The sequence below is a fragment of the Homarus americanus genome, unplaced genomic scaffold (genome assembly GCF_018991925.1).
Source record: "Homarus americanus isolate GMGI-L3 unplaced genomic scaffold, GMGI_Hamer_2.0 scaffold2539, whole genome shotgun sequence".
Taxonomy (NCBI): Eukaryota; Metazoa; Arthropoda; class Malacostraca; order Decapoda; family Nephropidae; genus Homarus; species Homarus americanus.
In genome coordinates, this window is record NW_024725489.1 from 4,054,898 (window position 1) to 4,072,798 (window position 17,901).

The following is a 17,901-nucleotide window of genomic DNA, read 5'->3' on the forward strand; positions in this document are numbered from 1 at the left end:
ACACTTAGCCCCTGGTCAGTAGTCAAATATGTGTAGGGAATTAATGGGTGAGAGTTGGCCTCTGCTGCTCCCCGCCTCTGCTCCTCCCCGGCCCTTAACTGTCCAATTTGGTAGTTACCTCGTTATTATCTGACGCGTAATTACGTAAATGCCTGAGTGTATTGTTGGAAAAGTTGAGTGTAGAGAGTTGAGGTTTGAGTGTTGTGGGAAAGTTGTAGTGTGTAGTGTTGTGTTGTGCTGTGGTGAGTATGGTGGGTGGTGTTGTGTGTGTGGTGGTGATGGGGCAGAGGGCGGTGTGGGCGTGTACTGTGCGTGATGACATAATCAATATCGGGGAGGTGGTGTCCCCGCGTCTGGACCCCTCCCCCCATCTCTCCACCTCCCCCCGGGGCGGCATCATGTACCCGCCAACCTCAGCTCCCGCTAAATCTACATGGCAGGTCGTCTCAAGTCTAACAGGGACCCTACACCACCCTCCGCAGCTCGCGATAACAACCTCTTTGAGTACTAACAATAAGAGCGGCCGGCGGCGGCACAAGTTGGCGGAGCCTTTGTGAGCGAGCAGTTAGACTCCAGACGCTGTACCCAGGAGCGCCTTTCAGCCCTCCAGCGTTCGCCAAGAATCCGGACCCTAGGCGGGAATGGGGCCGGATGTCGCCTTTTTGACTCGCCGTACTTCCAAGGTTTTATAGACGAATTTTACTTTTCGCGCACCACTCATTTTGAAGAACCCGAGAAGTTTCTGCCAAGAGATTGTATCTAATTCATGTAAGTTGTATTTGGTAATTTTGGAGAAGAGCAGAGTGTAGCGCGGGGCGCGGCGTCCCCGGCGTGGCGTGTAGGGTACGAACTTGTTATTGGACGTCTCCGGGCGCGCTTTAATTACCCAATACTTCTCGAATTTCCCTCTGCTTCATCATTTTTCCAAAAGGTCATCTTGAGCTTCGTCGTATTTCCTTCTGAGTATTGATAATTTGGAGCCGAGTTTGATTAGAGGAAGAAGTTGGTGTGTGTTTCAAGTAGAGTGGTCGCGCCTTTGTCAGGATTTTGAGATGGTAACATCGTACCCAAACTGGGAGTGCGCATGTCCCCGGCGGGGGCCCCCGCCCGCTCATTTTTCTCCCTTCCTTTTTCCTAATTTGAGTAGACATGTCAAGGGAATTTTCTGTGCCTTGGTTTTCAGATGGAACTGCTTGAGGGCGTGATGTGCGTTACAATGTGCACTTTGTAACTAGTGATGCAGTGAGACGTTGTGGGAGGCTTGGGTGGTTGTCGACACTGGGCAAGCTGGAGATTGTTGTTGGCTAGGCGGCGGCTGCTGGCACCTGTTACCACAGTAATGTCTTTCCACCTGTCTTCATCAACACACGCATTAAATTACCTTTATATAATTTCATCAAATGTGGAAGATTTGTTAAGGTTTTGTCAGTATTAGTATATGTGTGGTGGACAACACCAGCCGCAGCCTGGGATCTGCTGCCACTACTTGCATCCTGACTGAACACAAAAATCTTCTTGATTTTCACTAAAATGGCTTCCAAGTTTATTTTACAATTCCCCCAAAAAACTGTAGCTTCAAATGTAGTCCATCAGTTAGGTAAATGGATTACTCTTTGTTACATCATGGTGTACAGTGAAGTCTCCCTCGAGAGGGAAGTTAGCAGGAGTATTCTTGGGGTGGTGTTGGTGCCCGGCCGTGACCTGCTGTTTTCCCTCGGTTATCACAGCACTTATGTAGATAGTTTAGGCAGCCATTGCTGTTATGTTGAGGGTGTAAGGTAGTGTTGAGTGTAGCCACCTGGTGTGCCTCTCTCCTCACCTTCACTTGCCACCATAATTTGTTATCAGTCTAAATTACCAAAGTAAAAACATCTTTCCGTTTGGACCACGTAATTAATTACTTCTAGTAAAAATCTTCAACTCTGAGAAAAAAAAAATATTAATTTGCAAGTAATTACTTAAAGATTTCCCTGTGACAGCTGACGAATAAATTAGAGGCCGTACACAGTCACTGTGGGTCATCAGCAGCAGGTGGAGGCCGCTGTAGAACACTGCCAAGCTGTGGTGGCTCTTATCCCCTTGGCCGTCTTCCCCAACATTGTCCTCAATTGTTTCATTCCACAAAAAGAAAATTAAAACACCTCTGGCATGCACGGTCATGACATGTGAGATTATCCAGCACAGATTGTCAGCTATTGTCATTTGTTATGACAAGCCTCGTGTTTGTATCCATTGTTTTGCATCTTTTTGTCTGAAGTAATTGCAGTTGATAAGACCAAGATAGTTCCAGAATCACACATAACTTGATGCGTTAAGACATGGCCTGGAAAAGTTGTAACGTTAATTTTTGACTGTCGTCACTTGTGGATGGAAGTGTATGTAAGTTAGTCACCAGAACAAGTTCGTCATCGTAATATTAAAGAAAAATGGTGGAAGATTGTCTTCCATGTCGAGGTCTAAGTAAATGGTCGGTTCTGGTGTAGTTTGTCTTCAAACTGTAATTAACCATTAAATAATAATAGCACTTAATATACAAGAGAGACACAGGAAATAGGAAGAATAGAGATAATGGTTTACACTTGTCCTTCGTCTGTGTGAAAATGTATTAGGGACCATCGTGTTTGTTGACGTAACCGCTCACCAAACACAAGTACGAAAAATGTTGCTGTGTCTCAACGTAACCCTGACATTTTACTTGTTGTGGTCACTAGAGATCACACACGCTCATCACTGCTCAAATATAATCCTCTCAGACTTTAGTAAATGAACACCCCTTTCAAGTTTCATTCAATGTGAATTTAAAGTAAAGGATTCACGATAATTCTGTCTACACACAAACACTGGATGATGGCGGACACAGACTTGTTATCTTGTCTCATTGTTGCAAATTGTGACAAAAATGTACATACTAACGTCTCTTAATAACTTTATTGTAGGTATCACATATTGTCCAGTTTTATACATATGCGAGTGAGTGAGGGCCGGTAATGTGTGTGTTGATGGGGACTTCACCACGGCCAGGTTGACCCTCACACCCTTCTATACTCAAACCGAATCAAATACACACACACACACACACACACACACACACACACACACAGACTGCCATTAATAAAGGATAGTTTTTAGGTGAGTTATTAGAGGGACAGGGAGACTTGGTGTCAGCGTCCCACCTGGTCACAGTTATGGACGTTGCTACACCCTCTCTTTACTTGCTGCCCCGGGAATAATACTTAATGATCTATTCGCTTTTATTTCATGTTAATTTGTTAACAATTTATGGATCTTTTTATTTGTCTGTGTATATTTTAGTTTACAAAGATGACCAAGAATTGTTCGTAACAACGGCAGTACCATACACCCAGTTCAATACACCGAAAGCAGTAACATACCTCGTGTTAACTAACGTCTCATACTAATTAACAAGACATATTGATATTGATAATAATATTGGAACAGTTTATTTAGCCAGAAGAACACAGATACAGCGTAGATTAAAAAATCATAATATTAACATGGCTGAGCCAGTTGAGAGCCTGAGCTATCGTGAAGGCACCTGATATATACTGTACATTTATCTCAAGGAAGTATTATGTAACATTTAGTATCATCTGGAATAGTACAATAGCATGGTGGTGATAAGAACATCTCATAATGTTACCACGGTTATCACTTGGATATTTATTTATTTTATTTATTTTATCTTATTTTATTTTCCAATTATAAGTATATACTAAACATAATTTACAGTGGAAATTGAAAAAAAAACAAATATGGTGAGGGAGGGAAGCCGTACAACTTGGGTTGTTTTAAGGTGGAACAAGAGGACAGAGCTGCCAGGTTTATGTCTAGTTGACGGATGTACTACAGGATGTTCACAAAGACCCTTGATACCCGAGTTAATGTATTGTCTTCTGAGGAGGAAGTTACTGTACACAGACACACACACACACACACACACATCCCAAACATCGGTATGGGAAAGATCTGGTGGCGGTGGTGGGAGAGTAACGACTAAAGATCTGAACAGTGTAAACCATTGGTTTTATAATACAGTACATATACCCGGTGTTTATTTATTTATTTATTTATTATTGTTTATGATTTATTTTTTTTTATTTTGTTATTTTTTTTCGTATAATTTCATGAAGTGACGCCGTACACCCCAGCAAACATCAAGGGAACTTTGTAAACACTGTTTATGCTTTCACCTCCTACACTTGACACACACACACACACACACACACACACACACACACACACACACACACACACACACACACACATACACACATGAGTAACTAAGCAACAGAGTGATAGATAGACTTGTTACCCTCAGACACAACGTTTTGATGTAATTAAGATTTTTTGAGTGTGTAGTACAGGCGAGAGTCCAGAGAAATTGGTAATTATTGAGTGAAAGGCGGCCCGGGAAGGGGGAGGGAGAGATGTAAGAGGAGGGAGGAAAGTAAGAGACGGAGGAGGACGGAGAGGAATAAGTGGAGGCAGGAGGAGGTAGAAGAGTAAGAGAACGAGAATAGGAAGAGGAGAGAAAAAAAGTGGAGGGAGAGAAGGAGGCGCAGGGGGAGGAGTAAAACAAAAAGGAGGAGGAGGAATATTAGGATTGTAGGGGAGGTGAGGACCAGTAACACCTCTCCTACACCTGGGTACTGTACACACACACACACAAAACATATTCACTCTCACAAATACACTCAGGGGGTAACATACAGTGATGTTGAGAGGGGATGGGTTGGGAGGAAGGGAGAGGTTGGAGGGGTAACACAACATCCGGGTAGCCCACATTGTACAGTTCACTCAGCCCTTGGGCGGGTCCGGGACGAGGTTGCCAAAGTGTGTTATCAATTCAGCGTTGTGGTGATGATGGTGGTAGTGGTGTAAATAGCTAGAGTGACACACGGCACCTGAGACGTGTAGAAGTTTGAGTTGAGAGATGTGAGTCGGTCGGTGGTGGAGGTTGTAGTAGGTGATGGAGGGAAGGAAGGAAGGAAGGAAGGAGAGAGTGAGTGTGGGGGGGGGGGAGGGAGGAATGGGATCGGGCGTGAACAAAGGAACCCTGGCTGAGGAACGGTCACGGAGCAACACACGCCTTGTGACGCCCCTAACACTCCTCCTCCACCACCACCACCACCTCTTCTTCCTCTCTCATACCATGTTACTTTTCCTCCTACTTTTTGCTTCTCCTTACTCAAATCATCTTGCTCCCCCTCCTCCCCCACACTTCCTTACTACTTCTCTTCCTCCTCAATCAATCAAATCTCTTTTATTCCTTTTCTTTTTGGTCTTCGTCTTCCTTCATCTCCTCCTCCGCCTTACTCACATCATCTTACTCTTTTCCTCTTCTCTTCTTTCTCTCACACCCTATACTTCGTTCACCTCCTTCGCCTCCCATTATTCATGGTAACAATAACCATGGTAGCAGCAGGAGGGGGCCGCCATGTTGCGGTACACGTGCTAAGATACACAAGCTGGAGAGAAATAATATAGACAATAATTATAAAAATATTTGTATGCGACCATGACACCAGGTGTAGCTCGGCCAGCTGACTCCCCACGCACCTCACACTCCACACCGCACACGCGTTTCATATACTCCACACTGCACGCACCTCACACACTCCACACAGTCTACACCACCACGCGCACCTCATACCCCTCTCAGACTCCACACACAACACGCACCTCACACACACTCCAGCTAGCAACACGACAAACACACAAACCAGAGTACAGTAGTTGTTCACATTAACAAGAGTACCGCGGGCGGGCGGACACAGACGCTCGTATGTTTAAGACTAGTGAAGTAGACGCAAAAACCTAACTGGACGGCCAACACAACGACGCCAGGCTGGTGACAACAACTCTCCGTCTTTATAAAAACCAGACGAATAAAAAAAAAGTTTATATTGGCGAAATTTAACTTGTAATTTACCACACATCGAGTACAGCTTTTGTCTGGTCTTAGCCTCACACACGGTATTGAGGTCTGAGGCTTGTCGTAGTTATCAGTGATGGTAGTACATGAAGGTGGAGGGGTCGGGCGGGCGGGGTTATAACTGTGGCAAAAAGTTGTTGGCTGCAATGTCAAGGGAATCTGGCAGAAGGGTTAGATAATTTTTTTTTAGATTGCCCCTGAGGGGGGCTAGTTTATTGGGCACCCCCTTGCAGCCTGTGCAAGGTGAAGCGCAGAAGCGTTTACAGCGCCTATCTGGGAAGCATGCGTAGTTCATGCTTACCTTTATGACTCATGCATTAAGGGCATAAAAGCCTGAAGGGTCATGGGTTTTGTCAGCAAGTTCCATAAGGTGACAGAATGATGAGTGTGTGGGGGTTAAGGGTCAGAGCCGGGCCAGTTTTAGGATGTTAAGTCAAAGGTCGAGAGTTTTGATTGGGTCGATGGTCTTTAGTGTTATTACGGCCTCGTTCTAAATTCGTGCTTGTCTTCTATTTTTTTTGAGACAGAGAGCGTGGGCGTATCACGTAGCCTGAGCCATTAGTTTATATTATGTTGTAGTGGTGTTTGATGTTGTCACCGTGTAAGAGCTGGGCTGCCTCACTCACCCCTCAGGTGTTTACACTCTTGTCTTTTCTCCTCGCATCTCTTACAGTTCTCTTACATGGCGTTTTTTGTTTACTTATCTCCCCTTTTTACATCACTGTTTTAGGTATTATTCCCTTATTGATGTTCTTTACAGTTTCATCAACATATATATTTTGTGTGGTAATGTTGTATCGTTTCATCACTGGCTATAAAACTTCCACAACAATTGACCTTGGTTGTCCCAGCACAGGTTTACAATGTGTTTATATAGTACCGTATAACCCAGCACAGTCAGCACATTGTCACCCTGTTGTTGTTTTGTTTACACTGATCGTATTTATTTTAGTAAGACATAATCCTTACCTCACCTTTCCCCCCGTTTATATTTTGTAGTGTCTAGTAGTGAACTGTTTCTATTACCGTGTCCAGCCTCTAATACTTCCTCTCTGTACGTTAAATCTTTCATCTGCAAATTGGTTTCTAGATTTATTAGATCTTTCGCCAGTTTCGATTTCATTAATTTTTTTTTGGGGGGGGCTTCAATGAACATTCCTCCACTGGCTTTAGTTCAGGTGTAGTGTATGGGATAATTTACTGGTGTACTGTTCACCATGTTCCCAGACGTTCATCCACCTCTTCCTCCTCCCCTTCACGTGTATATTTCCTCGCGGGTGTAATGAGGTCTTCACTGTAACTTCTATTCTTATCCCTCGCCTCCCACATGCCAGCCACTCACCAGGAGGATATAACATTAAAACTTCCTTATCCATGGACTACCTGACCACCTTAATAGTGATTAGGTCCCCATGTTACTATAATATGGGAGGTGTTGGGACATCAGTGATTTCCTACTTTAGTGGAAGTTGAACAAATTATTATTCTTTGTTAATGACTTGTGGTATTTCCTAAGACGTGAGGGATGACGAGTGTAGTGACTTTTCCTTCTTCTCACTCACCTATTGTCCAGTCATCACCCCACCCCCCTCCTTCCACCTCCCACTACAGTTACTGCTCAGGTCTGTCTCGCTAATGTATTTTCTTCAGTCTCTTCTTACTTCTACTAAAATATTCTACTTTGGTCATATTCACCACCCAGTGCTCTCTCTCTCTCTCTCTCTCTCTCTCTCTCTCTCTCTCTCTCTCTCACAGTTCATTTGTTCTCTTGCCAGTAGTTTCATCCCTTATATGTCTTGACCGCTTCCCTCCTGCCTTACTGTTATTGTACATTTATCTATTCCACACTTAACTCGGAGGTATTTACTGGTAACCCGAGCTGTGAGTGAGTGTGGCTGCCGGACCAGTACCCTCACCTCACCTCTCTCACCTCACTCACTAATACCTACTCACCAGATCAAAATATTAAAAACAAATTCTCAATCTAACTAAATCCTTTCAAGTATTGTATAAATTGCTGAGTGTTCGTTAAGTTCGAGATATTACACCTGCTCCGGTTACTTGCACCATTCTATCACTGTTGTTCCGTACACGTCACTTTCGGTCACTATATAGACTCACTGACTAAGTAAAGAACAGAGGTGACAGAGCATCACCTTGAAATACCCTTCGGTCTGACGTTTCTCTTTCTCAATCTCTTTCACCAGCATAAATTTTCGCCTTCCAGTACTTCATATTGTGATAATTACTGTCTACACATTCACTTCAGTACTCATAACCTAACCTAACCTCACTTATTGGTTGACTGTCTACAATAGTCTCACACACTCACACAGTCCCCACTTGTCTGGCCACCTCAGAAGTGTACTGGGTATTTTCAAAGTATCGTGTCGAGGTATTTGTAGATGTATCCTATTCATATCACCATCAGAGTATTTCAATTCATTCAAAGCTTGACAATACATATATCATTTTTATTCATCCTGTGTGATAGTTTGTGTATGTGTGTACGTGTACCAGCTTCTGTGTGTGTGTGTGTGTGTGTGTACAGTATGTGAGCTTGTGCGCTTGTGTGTGTGTGTGTATGTATGTGTTTGTGTGTGTGTGTGTGTGGGGTGGGAGAGGGACCACGTCTTGTCATCAATCAATAGCGGGCGCCTTCCTCCTCGTCTCCAGTGACCCCCACACACACACGCACACACCTACACACACAGGCACACACACAGGCACACGCACACATACACACACACACAGCCTGGCCGCCGCCCCGCTGTCTCCCGCACTCACCACCATCCTCACATTTTTATCCCAGGCTGAACAATCACGTCCCCCTCCCCTCTCTTCCCCGTGTCAACAATGTCAACACACTGCCACGCTTATACTATATCTACCACACCCAGCAAGAGGCTGAGTCACACACGTGTTACGCAGGAATTGTTGATTATACACATTATTAATTTTGATCCGAGAATTCTTGTATGACATAAATTAACCCAATTGTGTTAGCTTGCACGAATTAGATTAGATGGTAGATAATGTCGTGTGTAGACTGTTTATAGTAGTGGTAGATAGAGGGCGGTGTGTTCATCATCGTCCTGGGGGGAAAACAAGGAGGATCTGTAATGCCGAGCGGCAGAACGGCACAGGACCCACCTCTCCTACACCGCCTCTCTCCTCTTGTCGCGGCTTCTAACTCCTACATCTCGTTTTCTATGGTGTAATGTCGTGCGTGTGTGTGTGTGTGGAGGGAGAGAGAAAGGCTGTTGTTATTGTTATATTCGTAGTCACCAAGTGTTAGTTTGTAGAGAGTGAGGGTAGTGAGGTGGTGGTGAGGGTGGAGAAGGAGGAGGAGGTGGTGCTGGTGAGGGTGGGGGGAGGAGGTAGTGGTGAGGATGGAGGAGTTTTTTTTTTTTTAGAGAAATAAGGGGTGAAAGAAGATTAGAGGTGGGGGGGAGGAAGTTATAGTTCGGAAATTGAAGAAGTTTAGGAGGAGGTAAGAGAGGGCGGGCTGACCGCCTAGCTAAGCTAATAGTGTGTTAGGGTTGTGTCATGGGTTAGTTGTCTGTCGGTACAGGCACTAGACATCCTACCCTATCCCATACATGGGTGTTTTAAGGGCCTTATTTCATATTCCGCCGACCCTACTGGCGGATGATGGTCTAGGGAGGTTGTCTATTGCCTGGCCGTGTAGATCAGGGGTGGTAATGGAGGAGGTGGAGGAGGGCCAGGCCAGGGTACACACCCCCCGCCGGCCTCCCTCACCTTACATAACATCCACGCTCCGTAATTTGTCCGCCATTGTTGTTGTCCTTGTTGAAATTTGTCTGAGGCGACGGCGAAGTTGAGGGACTGTCAGTAGACTGTCACCTCCCTTGGTAGACTAGCATCTACTGTACATTTGTAGCCTGTTACCTACTTTACTAGACTGTTACCTACTTTACTAGGCTGTTACCTACTGTATGAGACTGTTACCTCCTTTACTTGACTGTTGCCTACTTTACTTGGCTGTTACCTACTTTACTAGACTGTTACCTCCTTTACTTGACTGTTGCCTACTTTACTAGGCTGTGACCTACTGTATGAGACTGTTACCTCCTTTACTTGACTGTTGCCTACTTTATTAGACTGCTACCTACTGTACTAGACTGTCATCTCCCTCAATAGACTGTCTTCTTCCTTAGAAGACTGTTACTTCCCTCTGTCGACAGTCATCTCCCTCAGTATACAGTCTTCTCCCTCAGTACACTTTCACCTCACTGAATAGACTGCCACCTCCCTATCCTCAGTAATTCACCTGTCTCAGTTACATGTCATCAACCTCAGTAGATCGTCATCTCTCAGTAGACTGTTACCTTCCTCAGTAGATCGTCATCTCTCAGTAGACTGTTTCCATCCTCAGTAGATCGTCATCTCTCAGTAGACTGTTACCTTCCTCAGTAGACTGTTACCTTCCTCAGTAGATCGTCATCTCTCAGTAGACTGTTACCTTCCTCAGTAGATCGTCATCTCTCAGTAGACTGTTTCCATCCTCAGTAGATCGTCATCTCTCAGTAGACTGTTACCTTCCTCAGTAGACTGTTACCTTCCTCAGTAGATCGTCATCTCTCAGTAGACTGTTACCTTCCTCAGTAGATCTGTTACCTTCCTCAGTAGATCGTCATCTCTCAGTAGACTGTTACCTTCCTCAGTAGACTGTTACCTTCCTCAGTAGATCGCCATCTCTCAGTAGACTGTTACCTTCCTCAGTAGATCGTCATCTCTCAGTAGACTGTTACCTTCCTCAGTAGACTTACCTTCCTCAGTAGGTGCCATCTCTCAGTAGACTGTTACCTTCCTCAGTAGACTGTTACCTTCCTCTCAGTAGATCGTCATCTCTCAGTAGACTGTTACCTTCCTCAGTAGATCGTCATCTCTCAGTAGACTGTACCTTCCTCAGTAGACTGTTACCTTCCTCAGTAGACTGTTACCTTCACTCAGTAGACTGTTACCTTCCTCAGTAGACTGTTACCTTCCTCAGTAGACTGTTGTTACCTTCCTCAGTAGATCGTCATCTCTCAGTAGACTATTTACCTTCCTCAGTAGAGCGTCATCTCTCTCAGTAGACTGTTACCTTCCTCAGTAGATCGTCATCTCAGTAGACTGTTACCTTCCTCAGTAGATCGTCATCTACTCCAGTAGACTGTTACCTTCCTCAGTAGATCGTCATCTCTCAGTAGACTGTTACCTTCCTCAGTAGACTGTTACCTTCCTCAGTAGATCGTTATCTCTAAGTAGACTGTTACCTTCCTCAGTAGACTGTTACCTTCCTCAGTAGATCGTCATCTCTAAGTAGACTGTTACCTTCCTCAGTAGACTGTTACCTTCCTCAGTAGATCGTCATCTCTCAGTAGACTGTTACCTTCCTCAGTAGATCGTCATCTCTCAGTAGACTGTTACGCCCTCAGTAGATCGTCATCTCTCAGTAGACTGTTACCTTCCTCAGTAGATCGTCATCTCTCAGTAGACTGTTACCTTCCTCAGTAGACTGTTACCTTCCTCTCAGTAGATCGTCATCTCTCTCAGTAGACTGTTACCTTCCTCAGTAGATCGTCATCTCTCAGTAGACTGTTACCTTCCTCAGTAGATCGTCATCTCTCAGTAGACTGTTACCTTCCTCAGTAGATCGTCATCTCTCAGTAGACTGTTACCTTCCTCAGTAGACTGTTACCTTCCTCAGTAGATCGTCATCTCTCAGTAGACTGTTACCTTCCTCAGTAGATCGTCATCTCTCAGTAGACTGTTACCTTCTTCAGTAGATCGTCATCTCAGTAGACTGTTACCTTCCTCAGTAAACCGTTACATCACAGAATATAGTGTTACGTCTCTCAGTTTACAGTCATTTACCTCAATAGACTGTCCCCTATCTCTGTTAACTGTTACCTCCCTCAATAGACCGTCTTTTTCAGTAGACTGACTTCCCTTGGTAGATTGTCATTCCTTTCAGTAGACTGTCATCTCCGTCAGTAGACTGTCTTCGGTGCTACTATAGCGTGCGGTCTACAAGATATTTAGCTTATGTTAGGTTAGGTCAGGTTAGGTTATATTAGGTCAAGTTGGGTCAGGTTAGGTTATATTAGATCAGGTTAGGTTATGTTAGGTCAGGTTAGGTTAGGTTAGACTAAAGATACCTTTGTAGACCGCACGCTATAGTAGCACCCTGTCTTCTCCCTTAGTAGACTGTCTTCTTCCTCAGTAGACTGTTACGTCTCTCAGTAGACTGTCACCTCCCTCAGTAAACCATCTTCTTCCTCAGTAGACTGTTACGTCTCTCAGTAGACTGTCACCTCCCTCAGTAAACCATCTTCTCCCTCAGTAGGCTGCCACCTCTTTGAGTAGAGTGTCACCTCTCTGAGTTGACTGTCTTCTTCAGTAGACTGTCATCTCCCTCATCAACTGTCACCTTAGAAAAATGTTATGTATGCACACACCATAATGGAGTTAGTGTGCTGCTCTACTGTACTGGGCTGTATAAGCAATTTAATGTACTGTTTATTACCGCGTGAAATAGTTACATTGTCCTGTATGAACAAACTCACCAAGGTGACGGTACACCCCCCCTCTCCCGAGACACCTTCCTTGTGGTTGCACTGTTAACAACTGTCACGGTGGTGTGCGTCGCGTAAAGTGATAACAGCGGAGGTAGGTGTCTCAACAACAGCTTGCGGCTCTCTCTATACAATGTGTTAGTCGTCACCGTATTTGCCACATGACACACGGTGACAATACTGCCTGATTGTGGCTGAACAAGAGCCAACGTAGTGAGGTGATCGCAACCCAAGTAGATAATATTGTAGCGGAGTGTGTTGTTGTTGTCTGCTAAGTGTAGCAAGTGGTAGTGCCTGGTGGAGGTGCACAGGAAGCATTTTGAAAGGAGTGTAACACAAGTAGAAAGTTTAGTGTTGGTGTAGTATAAGGTGGTGGTTGTGGTGCGGGCCTCGCCCCTCCACCACACAACCAGGCACAGGGGGGTCCACCCACTCTTGGATCGGATGGTTGCCTCACCGCCCGTGTTTTGCTTCATTTCAGATGGGCGCTACAAACCGTACAAGTGTCCTCACTGCTTCAAGAGTTATTCCTCCAAGTCCAACTTGAACACGCACGTGCGGGACCTGCACGCTGCCGTGCCTCAGGTGTTCACGTGCCCGTACTGCAACAAGAAGTACTCGTCCAAGAACTCTCTGCGCTACCACATCACCATGTACCACCGTGAGGAGAAGAACAGGGACCAGGCGCTCCAGCACGCCATAGCCACTGCCCAACCCATGCCCGCCCATGGCCTCCATGGCTCACCCAACACCCACGACCCCTCCCGTGTTAACCAGCTGCCTACAGGTCACCAGCCACATCAGGTGCAGCATCAAGCACAACAAGTGCAACAGCAGACACAGCAGATGCAGCAGCAAGCACAACAGGTGCAGCAACAGGCACAGCAGGTGCAACAGCACCTGTATAGCCAGCTACAACAACCTGGCGGGCAACAGCTAGAGCCGCAGGTGGAGTTAAGTATGGTGGAGGAGGCCAAGTACCAGGTGTGTGGTGCTACCAACACTGTGATGAGTGAGACACACAAGTGCTAGCTGCCCACCACCACAACCACCGCCACCTCCCAACACTGAGCCACCTACGGTAGCTAAAATGTACCTCAACTCTCATACTTCGTGTATCATACTCTTGCTGAAGACTAATATACCTCAACAGTTTGTTTCTGATGCCAATATGTAATTTGTCGTTTTATATACTATGTTTAGTAAACGAAAACGCCAAGGGCACGAAAGTATAGGGTAGAGGTTTATCTTGTATGTGAAGAAGAGTGTAGTGTTGTGGTGTGTAGCGTGAGATATATTATGTTGTAGGTGTGGGTGAGAGGGTCGGTGGGTGCGTCTATCTGACGGCTGGGTTGTCCTTCCAGAAGTGGTGACGGCGGTGAGCCCGAGAGTGGTGACGTGTGACGACACCAACGGACGGCGCTACTCCCACGCCACTCATGTCACCCACAACAACGTTGCGGACGACCACTACGGGACGCGGGCGGCGGTGGGCGGCGGGTCTGGCCACAGGTGTACCCACTGCGGGCGGGAGTTCAGGTCACGCAGTAACCTCAGCCGACACGTCCGTGACCACCACACACCTCACGACCCCAGCGCCGCCCTCTGTCCCGTGTGCGGCAAGAATTGTCGCAACCGCTCCAACGTGTTGACACATATGTACCGCGTCCACCACGTCACCGCCCGCCAGCTCGACGCCTTTACCCACCCATTAACGCTCCCACACACCACTGCCGACCCACAAACCGACGCCCAACATCTAGAACACACACCCACACAGCCCGCCCACCACCCACACTCCCAGGCCCCTACCAACATCACACACGGACACACACCGCAAGACTATGCACAAAACACCCACGCAGGATTCGCAAGAGTCCTGGAAAATCTGGAAAACCCTGGAGTCTTTAGATCAGATTTTCAAGGACTTGAGAGCCCTTGAATTTTTATTTAAATCCTGTGCATTTTTATTTTCCATATGAAATTTCCCAAGCTGTAGTAGCAATGAAAATGTCTGATGATCCAAGTTATGGAGGTAAGAGAGGCAGGGAGAATCAGTTGTGCTGTAGAACAACATTAGTGTAGTTTAATAGTGACAGTTTCTACGTCAGTTGAGTGTTTGCCATCGCTGACAAATTTAACACAACTAAACTAAATTATATCAGTTTTACATCCACTGAAACCAGTGTTCTTCCGGCACTATCAAGTGTAAAATCATGGTATTTATAAGACTTTCATCCCATAAAGTGGTGGAGTTAAGACTACGGATGAATAAGGTGTTTAACAATAGTAATGCCGGAGGACAACACGGACAAATGTCACTTTAGCCCCGAGATATTACAAGACGATATAGAATGGCATGGCTCGATAACTTTGATCATGTACTGGGAAGCTTCCTCTTTTTATTCAGAGTTTAACTTTTGACATTTGCGAAAAATTTGGCCACATTTCAATCAAACTATTTCAAGGTATTAGTTGCTCAGCAGAAAACTTTGCAGTTGTACTTACAGCAGCTCTGTGAGTAAATTAAACTTCCATGAGGCTTAAATTTACATCTATATTTATTTTGTTGTTAAATAAAAATGCAATATTTACTGAAGAATGTAAAAACAATATAATGAACATTAATACACGAGTGAAAGTGTTGAGAGTGTTAAATAAGAGTTTCCTACAGTATTGCCACAACCATATAATATCACAACCATAATGGGATATCCCTCTTGCAGTATGTACGACTCTCCTGGATCCAACTAAAATGCGGGAGGTTATATACGAACTCGAGTAGTTTACCTTTACCTCATGGCGAGGCGGCGGTATAACGTTCTCATACTCTCTACGGTCATTACCACCCGTTCGTTTAAGGCATGACGTAAGGTGTTGACAAAGTACTGTACACGAACAATACCAGAACAGACGATATGAACCAACCAAACCTAACCTAACCCATCTACAAATAAACTAGCCTTGGCTCGTTGGGTCTGGTTTAGTTGGTTAAGTGTCGTGTGCATTCAAAAATGGTTTCATGGTCCCGTTCGTGGTATTTCTCCAGCATTGTACACCATCAAGAGACTGGTGCAGGTGAAGTACAGTACAGCGGCGTCCTCACGTATTGTACACTCTCCAGCTAAAGTCCTCTCCCCTTACCTACCTCTTCATGAACCCAGAGATTCAGACCTGTGAAACCGAAACAGGTCTCTGAGTCTCACTGAGGGTTCATGAAGAGGCTGGTGAGGCGAGGCGACTTTTGTTGGGGAGAGTACAGTACCTCATAGTTCAGATACAGACCCGGGTACAGTACTACAATTACGTGATGTGTACCAGAAGAAGGATAACAAGAGAGGAGAGGAGAAAACAAAGTAATAAAACATCAGTTTTGACTTTCTGTAGCTGAGTGGTGCTGGTTTTTGTAAAGTATTTCTCACTTAACTTTAAGTTTAAGTTTTATTAAAATTATTTTATTGTAACAGGTATGTTTTGATACAAATGTACGATTCCTTGTAAAGTAATTTTGTTAGGTTACTAAATTTCCAATTTCCAAACAGTGAATGTCAGAGTAACAACTAATTCTCGCTGATCACAACACTTGTCCCAGATATTTTCCGCTCGATTCTGGAAAGTCGTGATAAAAGTCTTTGGATATTTTGTGTGATAAAGAATAAAAAACGTGCCACGGCCACCTCACCTACGGGTACAACATGTATGAGTGTGGCAGCCATGGAGCACGACACTCACCACCTACCTGTCCTGCCCCGCCCCGCCCCGCACACCACAACACAACACTCGGTTTGCCTTTACCGGAATATACATTATATATTACAATTTGTTTGTACCAAACGTATCAATCTTTTATGTTTAGTGGAAGTTAAATATCCTTGAGTCATTATATTACCAATTTTCATTTAGGCGTAGCTATAGCAATGTGCTGCGGAGTGTAAGATATAAACCAGTTTTTTCTTTTTGGTCTCATTATTTCTGGTTTTGATGTGAAACAGATGTATGTGTAATATTATTTAAGGAATTAAAATGAAAATTTATACATTTGTACTATTAACCTTTACACGTGACCTCCCCAGCAGGTTTACTGTGACCTTCAGAGTTGTGAATGTCAAGTGAACATTGTCCTCCTCAGGCGACACTCCAGTTTATATTCGTCTTAAATGTCAAGTAAGTCGTAAGTCACCAGTCTTAAGTGGTGATGAATGACGTACACAGTAAGACAATATTGTGCTTGATTCACAGGTAGGAGCCTCGACTTACAGTATGTTGGTCTGCTGACTTCCTACACTCACAGAATATTTTCATTCATGTCGCGAGCCACACCACAGGTCACATTTATTCAACATACCAGGATCAGATTATCAAAAGATCATACAAACATTATGAGTCGCAGTTGAATATGGAAATGCATATCTAACTGTTGACTTAAAGTGCAAAAACTATGGTAAAAACCGTAAAAATTACACTAAAATTACCTTACCTAGAAACAGTCACACAGTACATGGCGCTAAGTGCAAGTATCCAGTTAAGGTCGAGTCTTATTGTACCGTTGGTGTTTTTAGGGTGTTTTAGCTCAAGTTAACCAGTTAGGTGTATTCTTACATCTCCAGGTACTGTACGAGAAATATTACTTAGGAACCCTTGAGAAACTAGGCCCAGTCACTTGTTAACATGTATGAGACGTCACCATAGAATGAAAAAACAAATAATATTAGATGGGCAAGATCAGCTTAGACCATCAGTGTGGCAGGTTAGGCCTGGGGGCTCTACAAGGGGGTCGCTCTCTAAGGCTTTCAGTTGTAAACCACCAAGTGAGCTGTGAGTGGTCACGTCATCACTTGGAAACAACTCTCCCTCCTTCAAGTTAGTCATTTGAGACAGTGATGGCGCCTCTCACCCATCCTGATGATTGGTTGGTACAGTTCGTCCCACTGAAATCCATTAGAATTTTAAATGGTAAAAGTATGTATAACATGATGTAGCGTCTTACGGATAGGTTATTATACCGGACGTGTATTGGGATACATGCAGCACTTGGAAACCTCGTATGAGACGCCTTTATGTTAAGGTAGAGTCTATGGATGTATCACCATAGGGTCTGTATTATGAGGATAAATTAGACCTGAAAGCTTACAGTAGAAACCATCAACTGTGGTCTTTACTAAATTTCGTCATCGAGGAGTACTTGACGTAATTGTGAGGTGTGTTGACATTGTTGGGTTACCAGATACGAGTGATGCAGTGATGCGTGTGTGTGTGTGTGTGTGTGTGTGTGATCGATGGAGGAACATTGTGCTGAGTGTCTTCTAGGGATGGACGTGCTGCTGGGTGGTGTGAAATGGCAAGAATAATGGAAGATGGAAG

General features: G+C 44.7%; 2 protein-coding genes across 3 annotated transcripts in view; both read left to right on the top strand.

The window, feature by feature from the left end:
* LOC121865018 (myb-like protein Q) overlaps nucleotides 1-17,901 on the top strand; it is a 44,038-nt gene that overhangs the window by 21,342 nt on the left and 4,795 nt on the right. The gene's annotated exons all lie outside the window — the stretch shown is intronic.
* On the top strand, nucleotides 12,078-14,200 carry LOC121865017 (zinc finger protein 384-like). Of its 2 annotated transcripts, none has more exons than XM_042364308.1 (2): nucleotides 12,078-13,632; nucleotides 13,905-14,200. In XM_042364308.1, exon 1 carries the CDS (start codon nucleotides 12,985-12,987, stop codon nucleotides 13,570-13,572), a length of 588 nt encoding a protein of 195 aa, XP_042220242.1. In that variant the 5' UTR covers nucleotides 12,078-12,984; the 3' UTR covers nucleotides 13,573-13,632; nucleotides 13,905-14,200. The 2 variants fall into 2 exon arrangements, with proteins under 2 accessions (XP_042220242.1, XP_042220243.1); XM_042364309.1 differs by having other exon boundaries at nucleotides 13,908-14,200.

What these genes read in the sequence shown, in the direction of transcription:
- LOC121865017 (XM_042364308.1), top strand. Translation starts at nt 12,985, where the DNA reads ATGGTTGCCTCACCGCCCGTGTTTTGCTTCATTTCAGATGGGCGCTAC.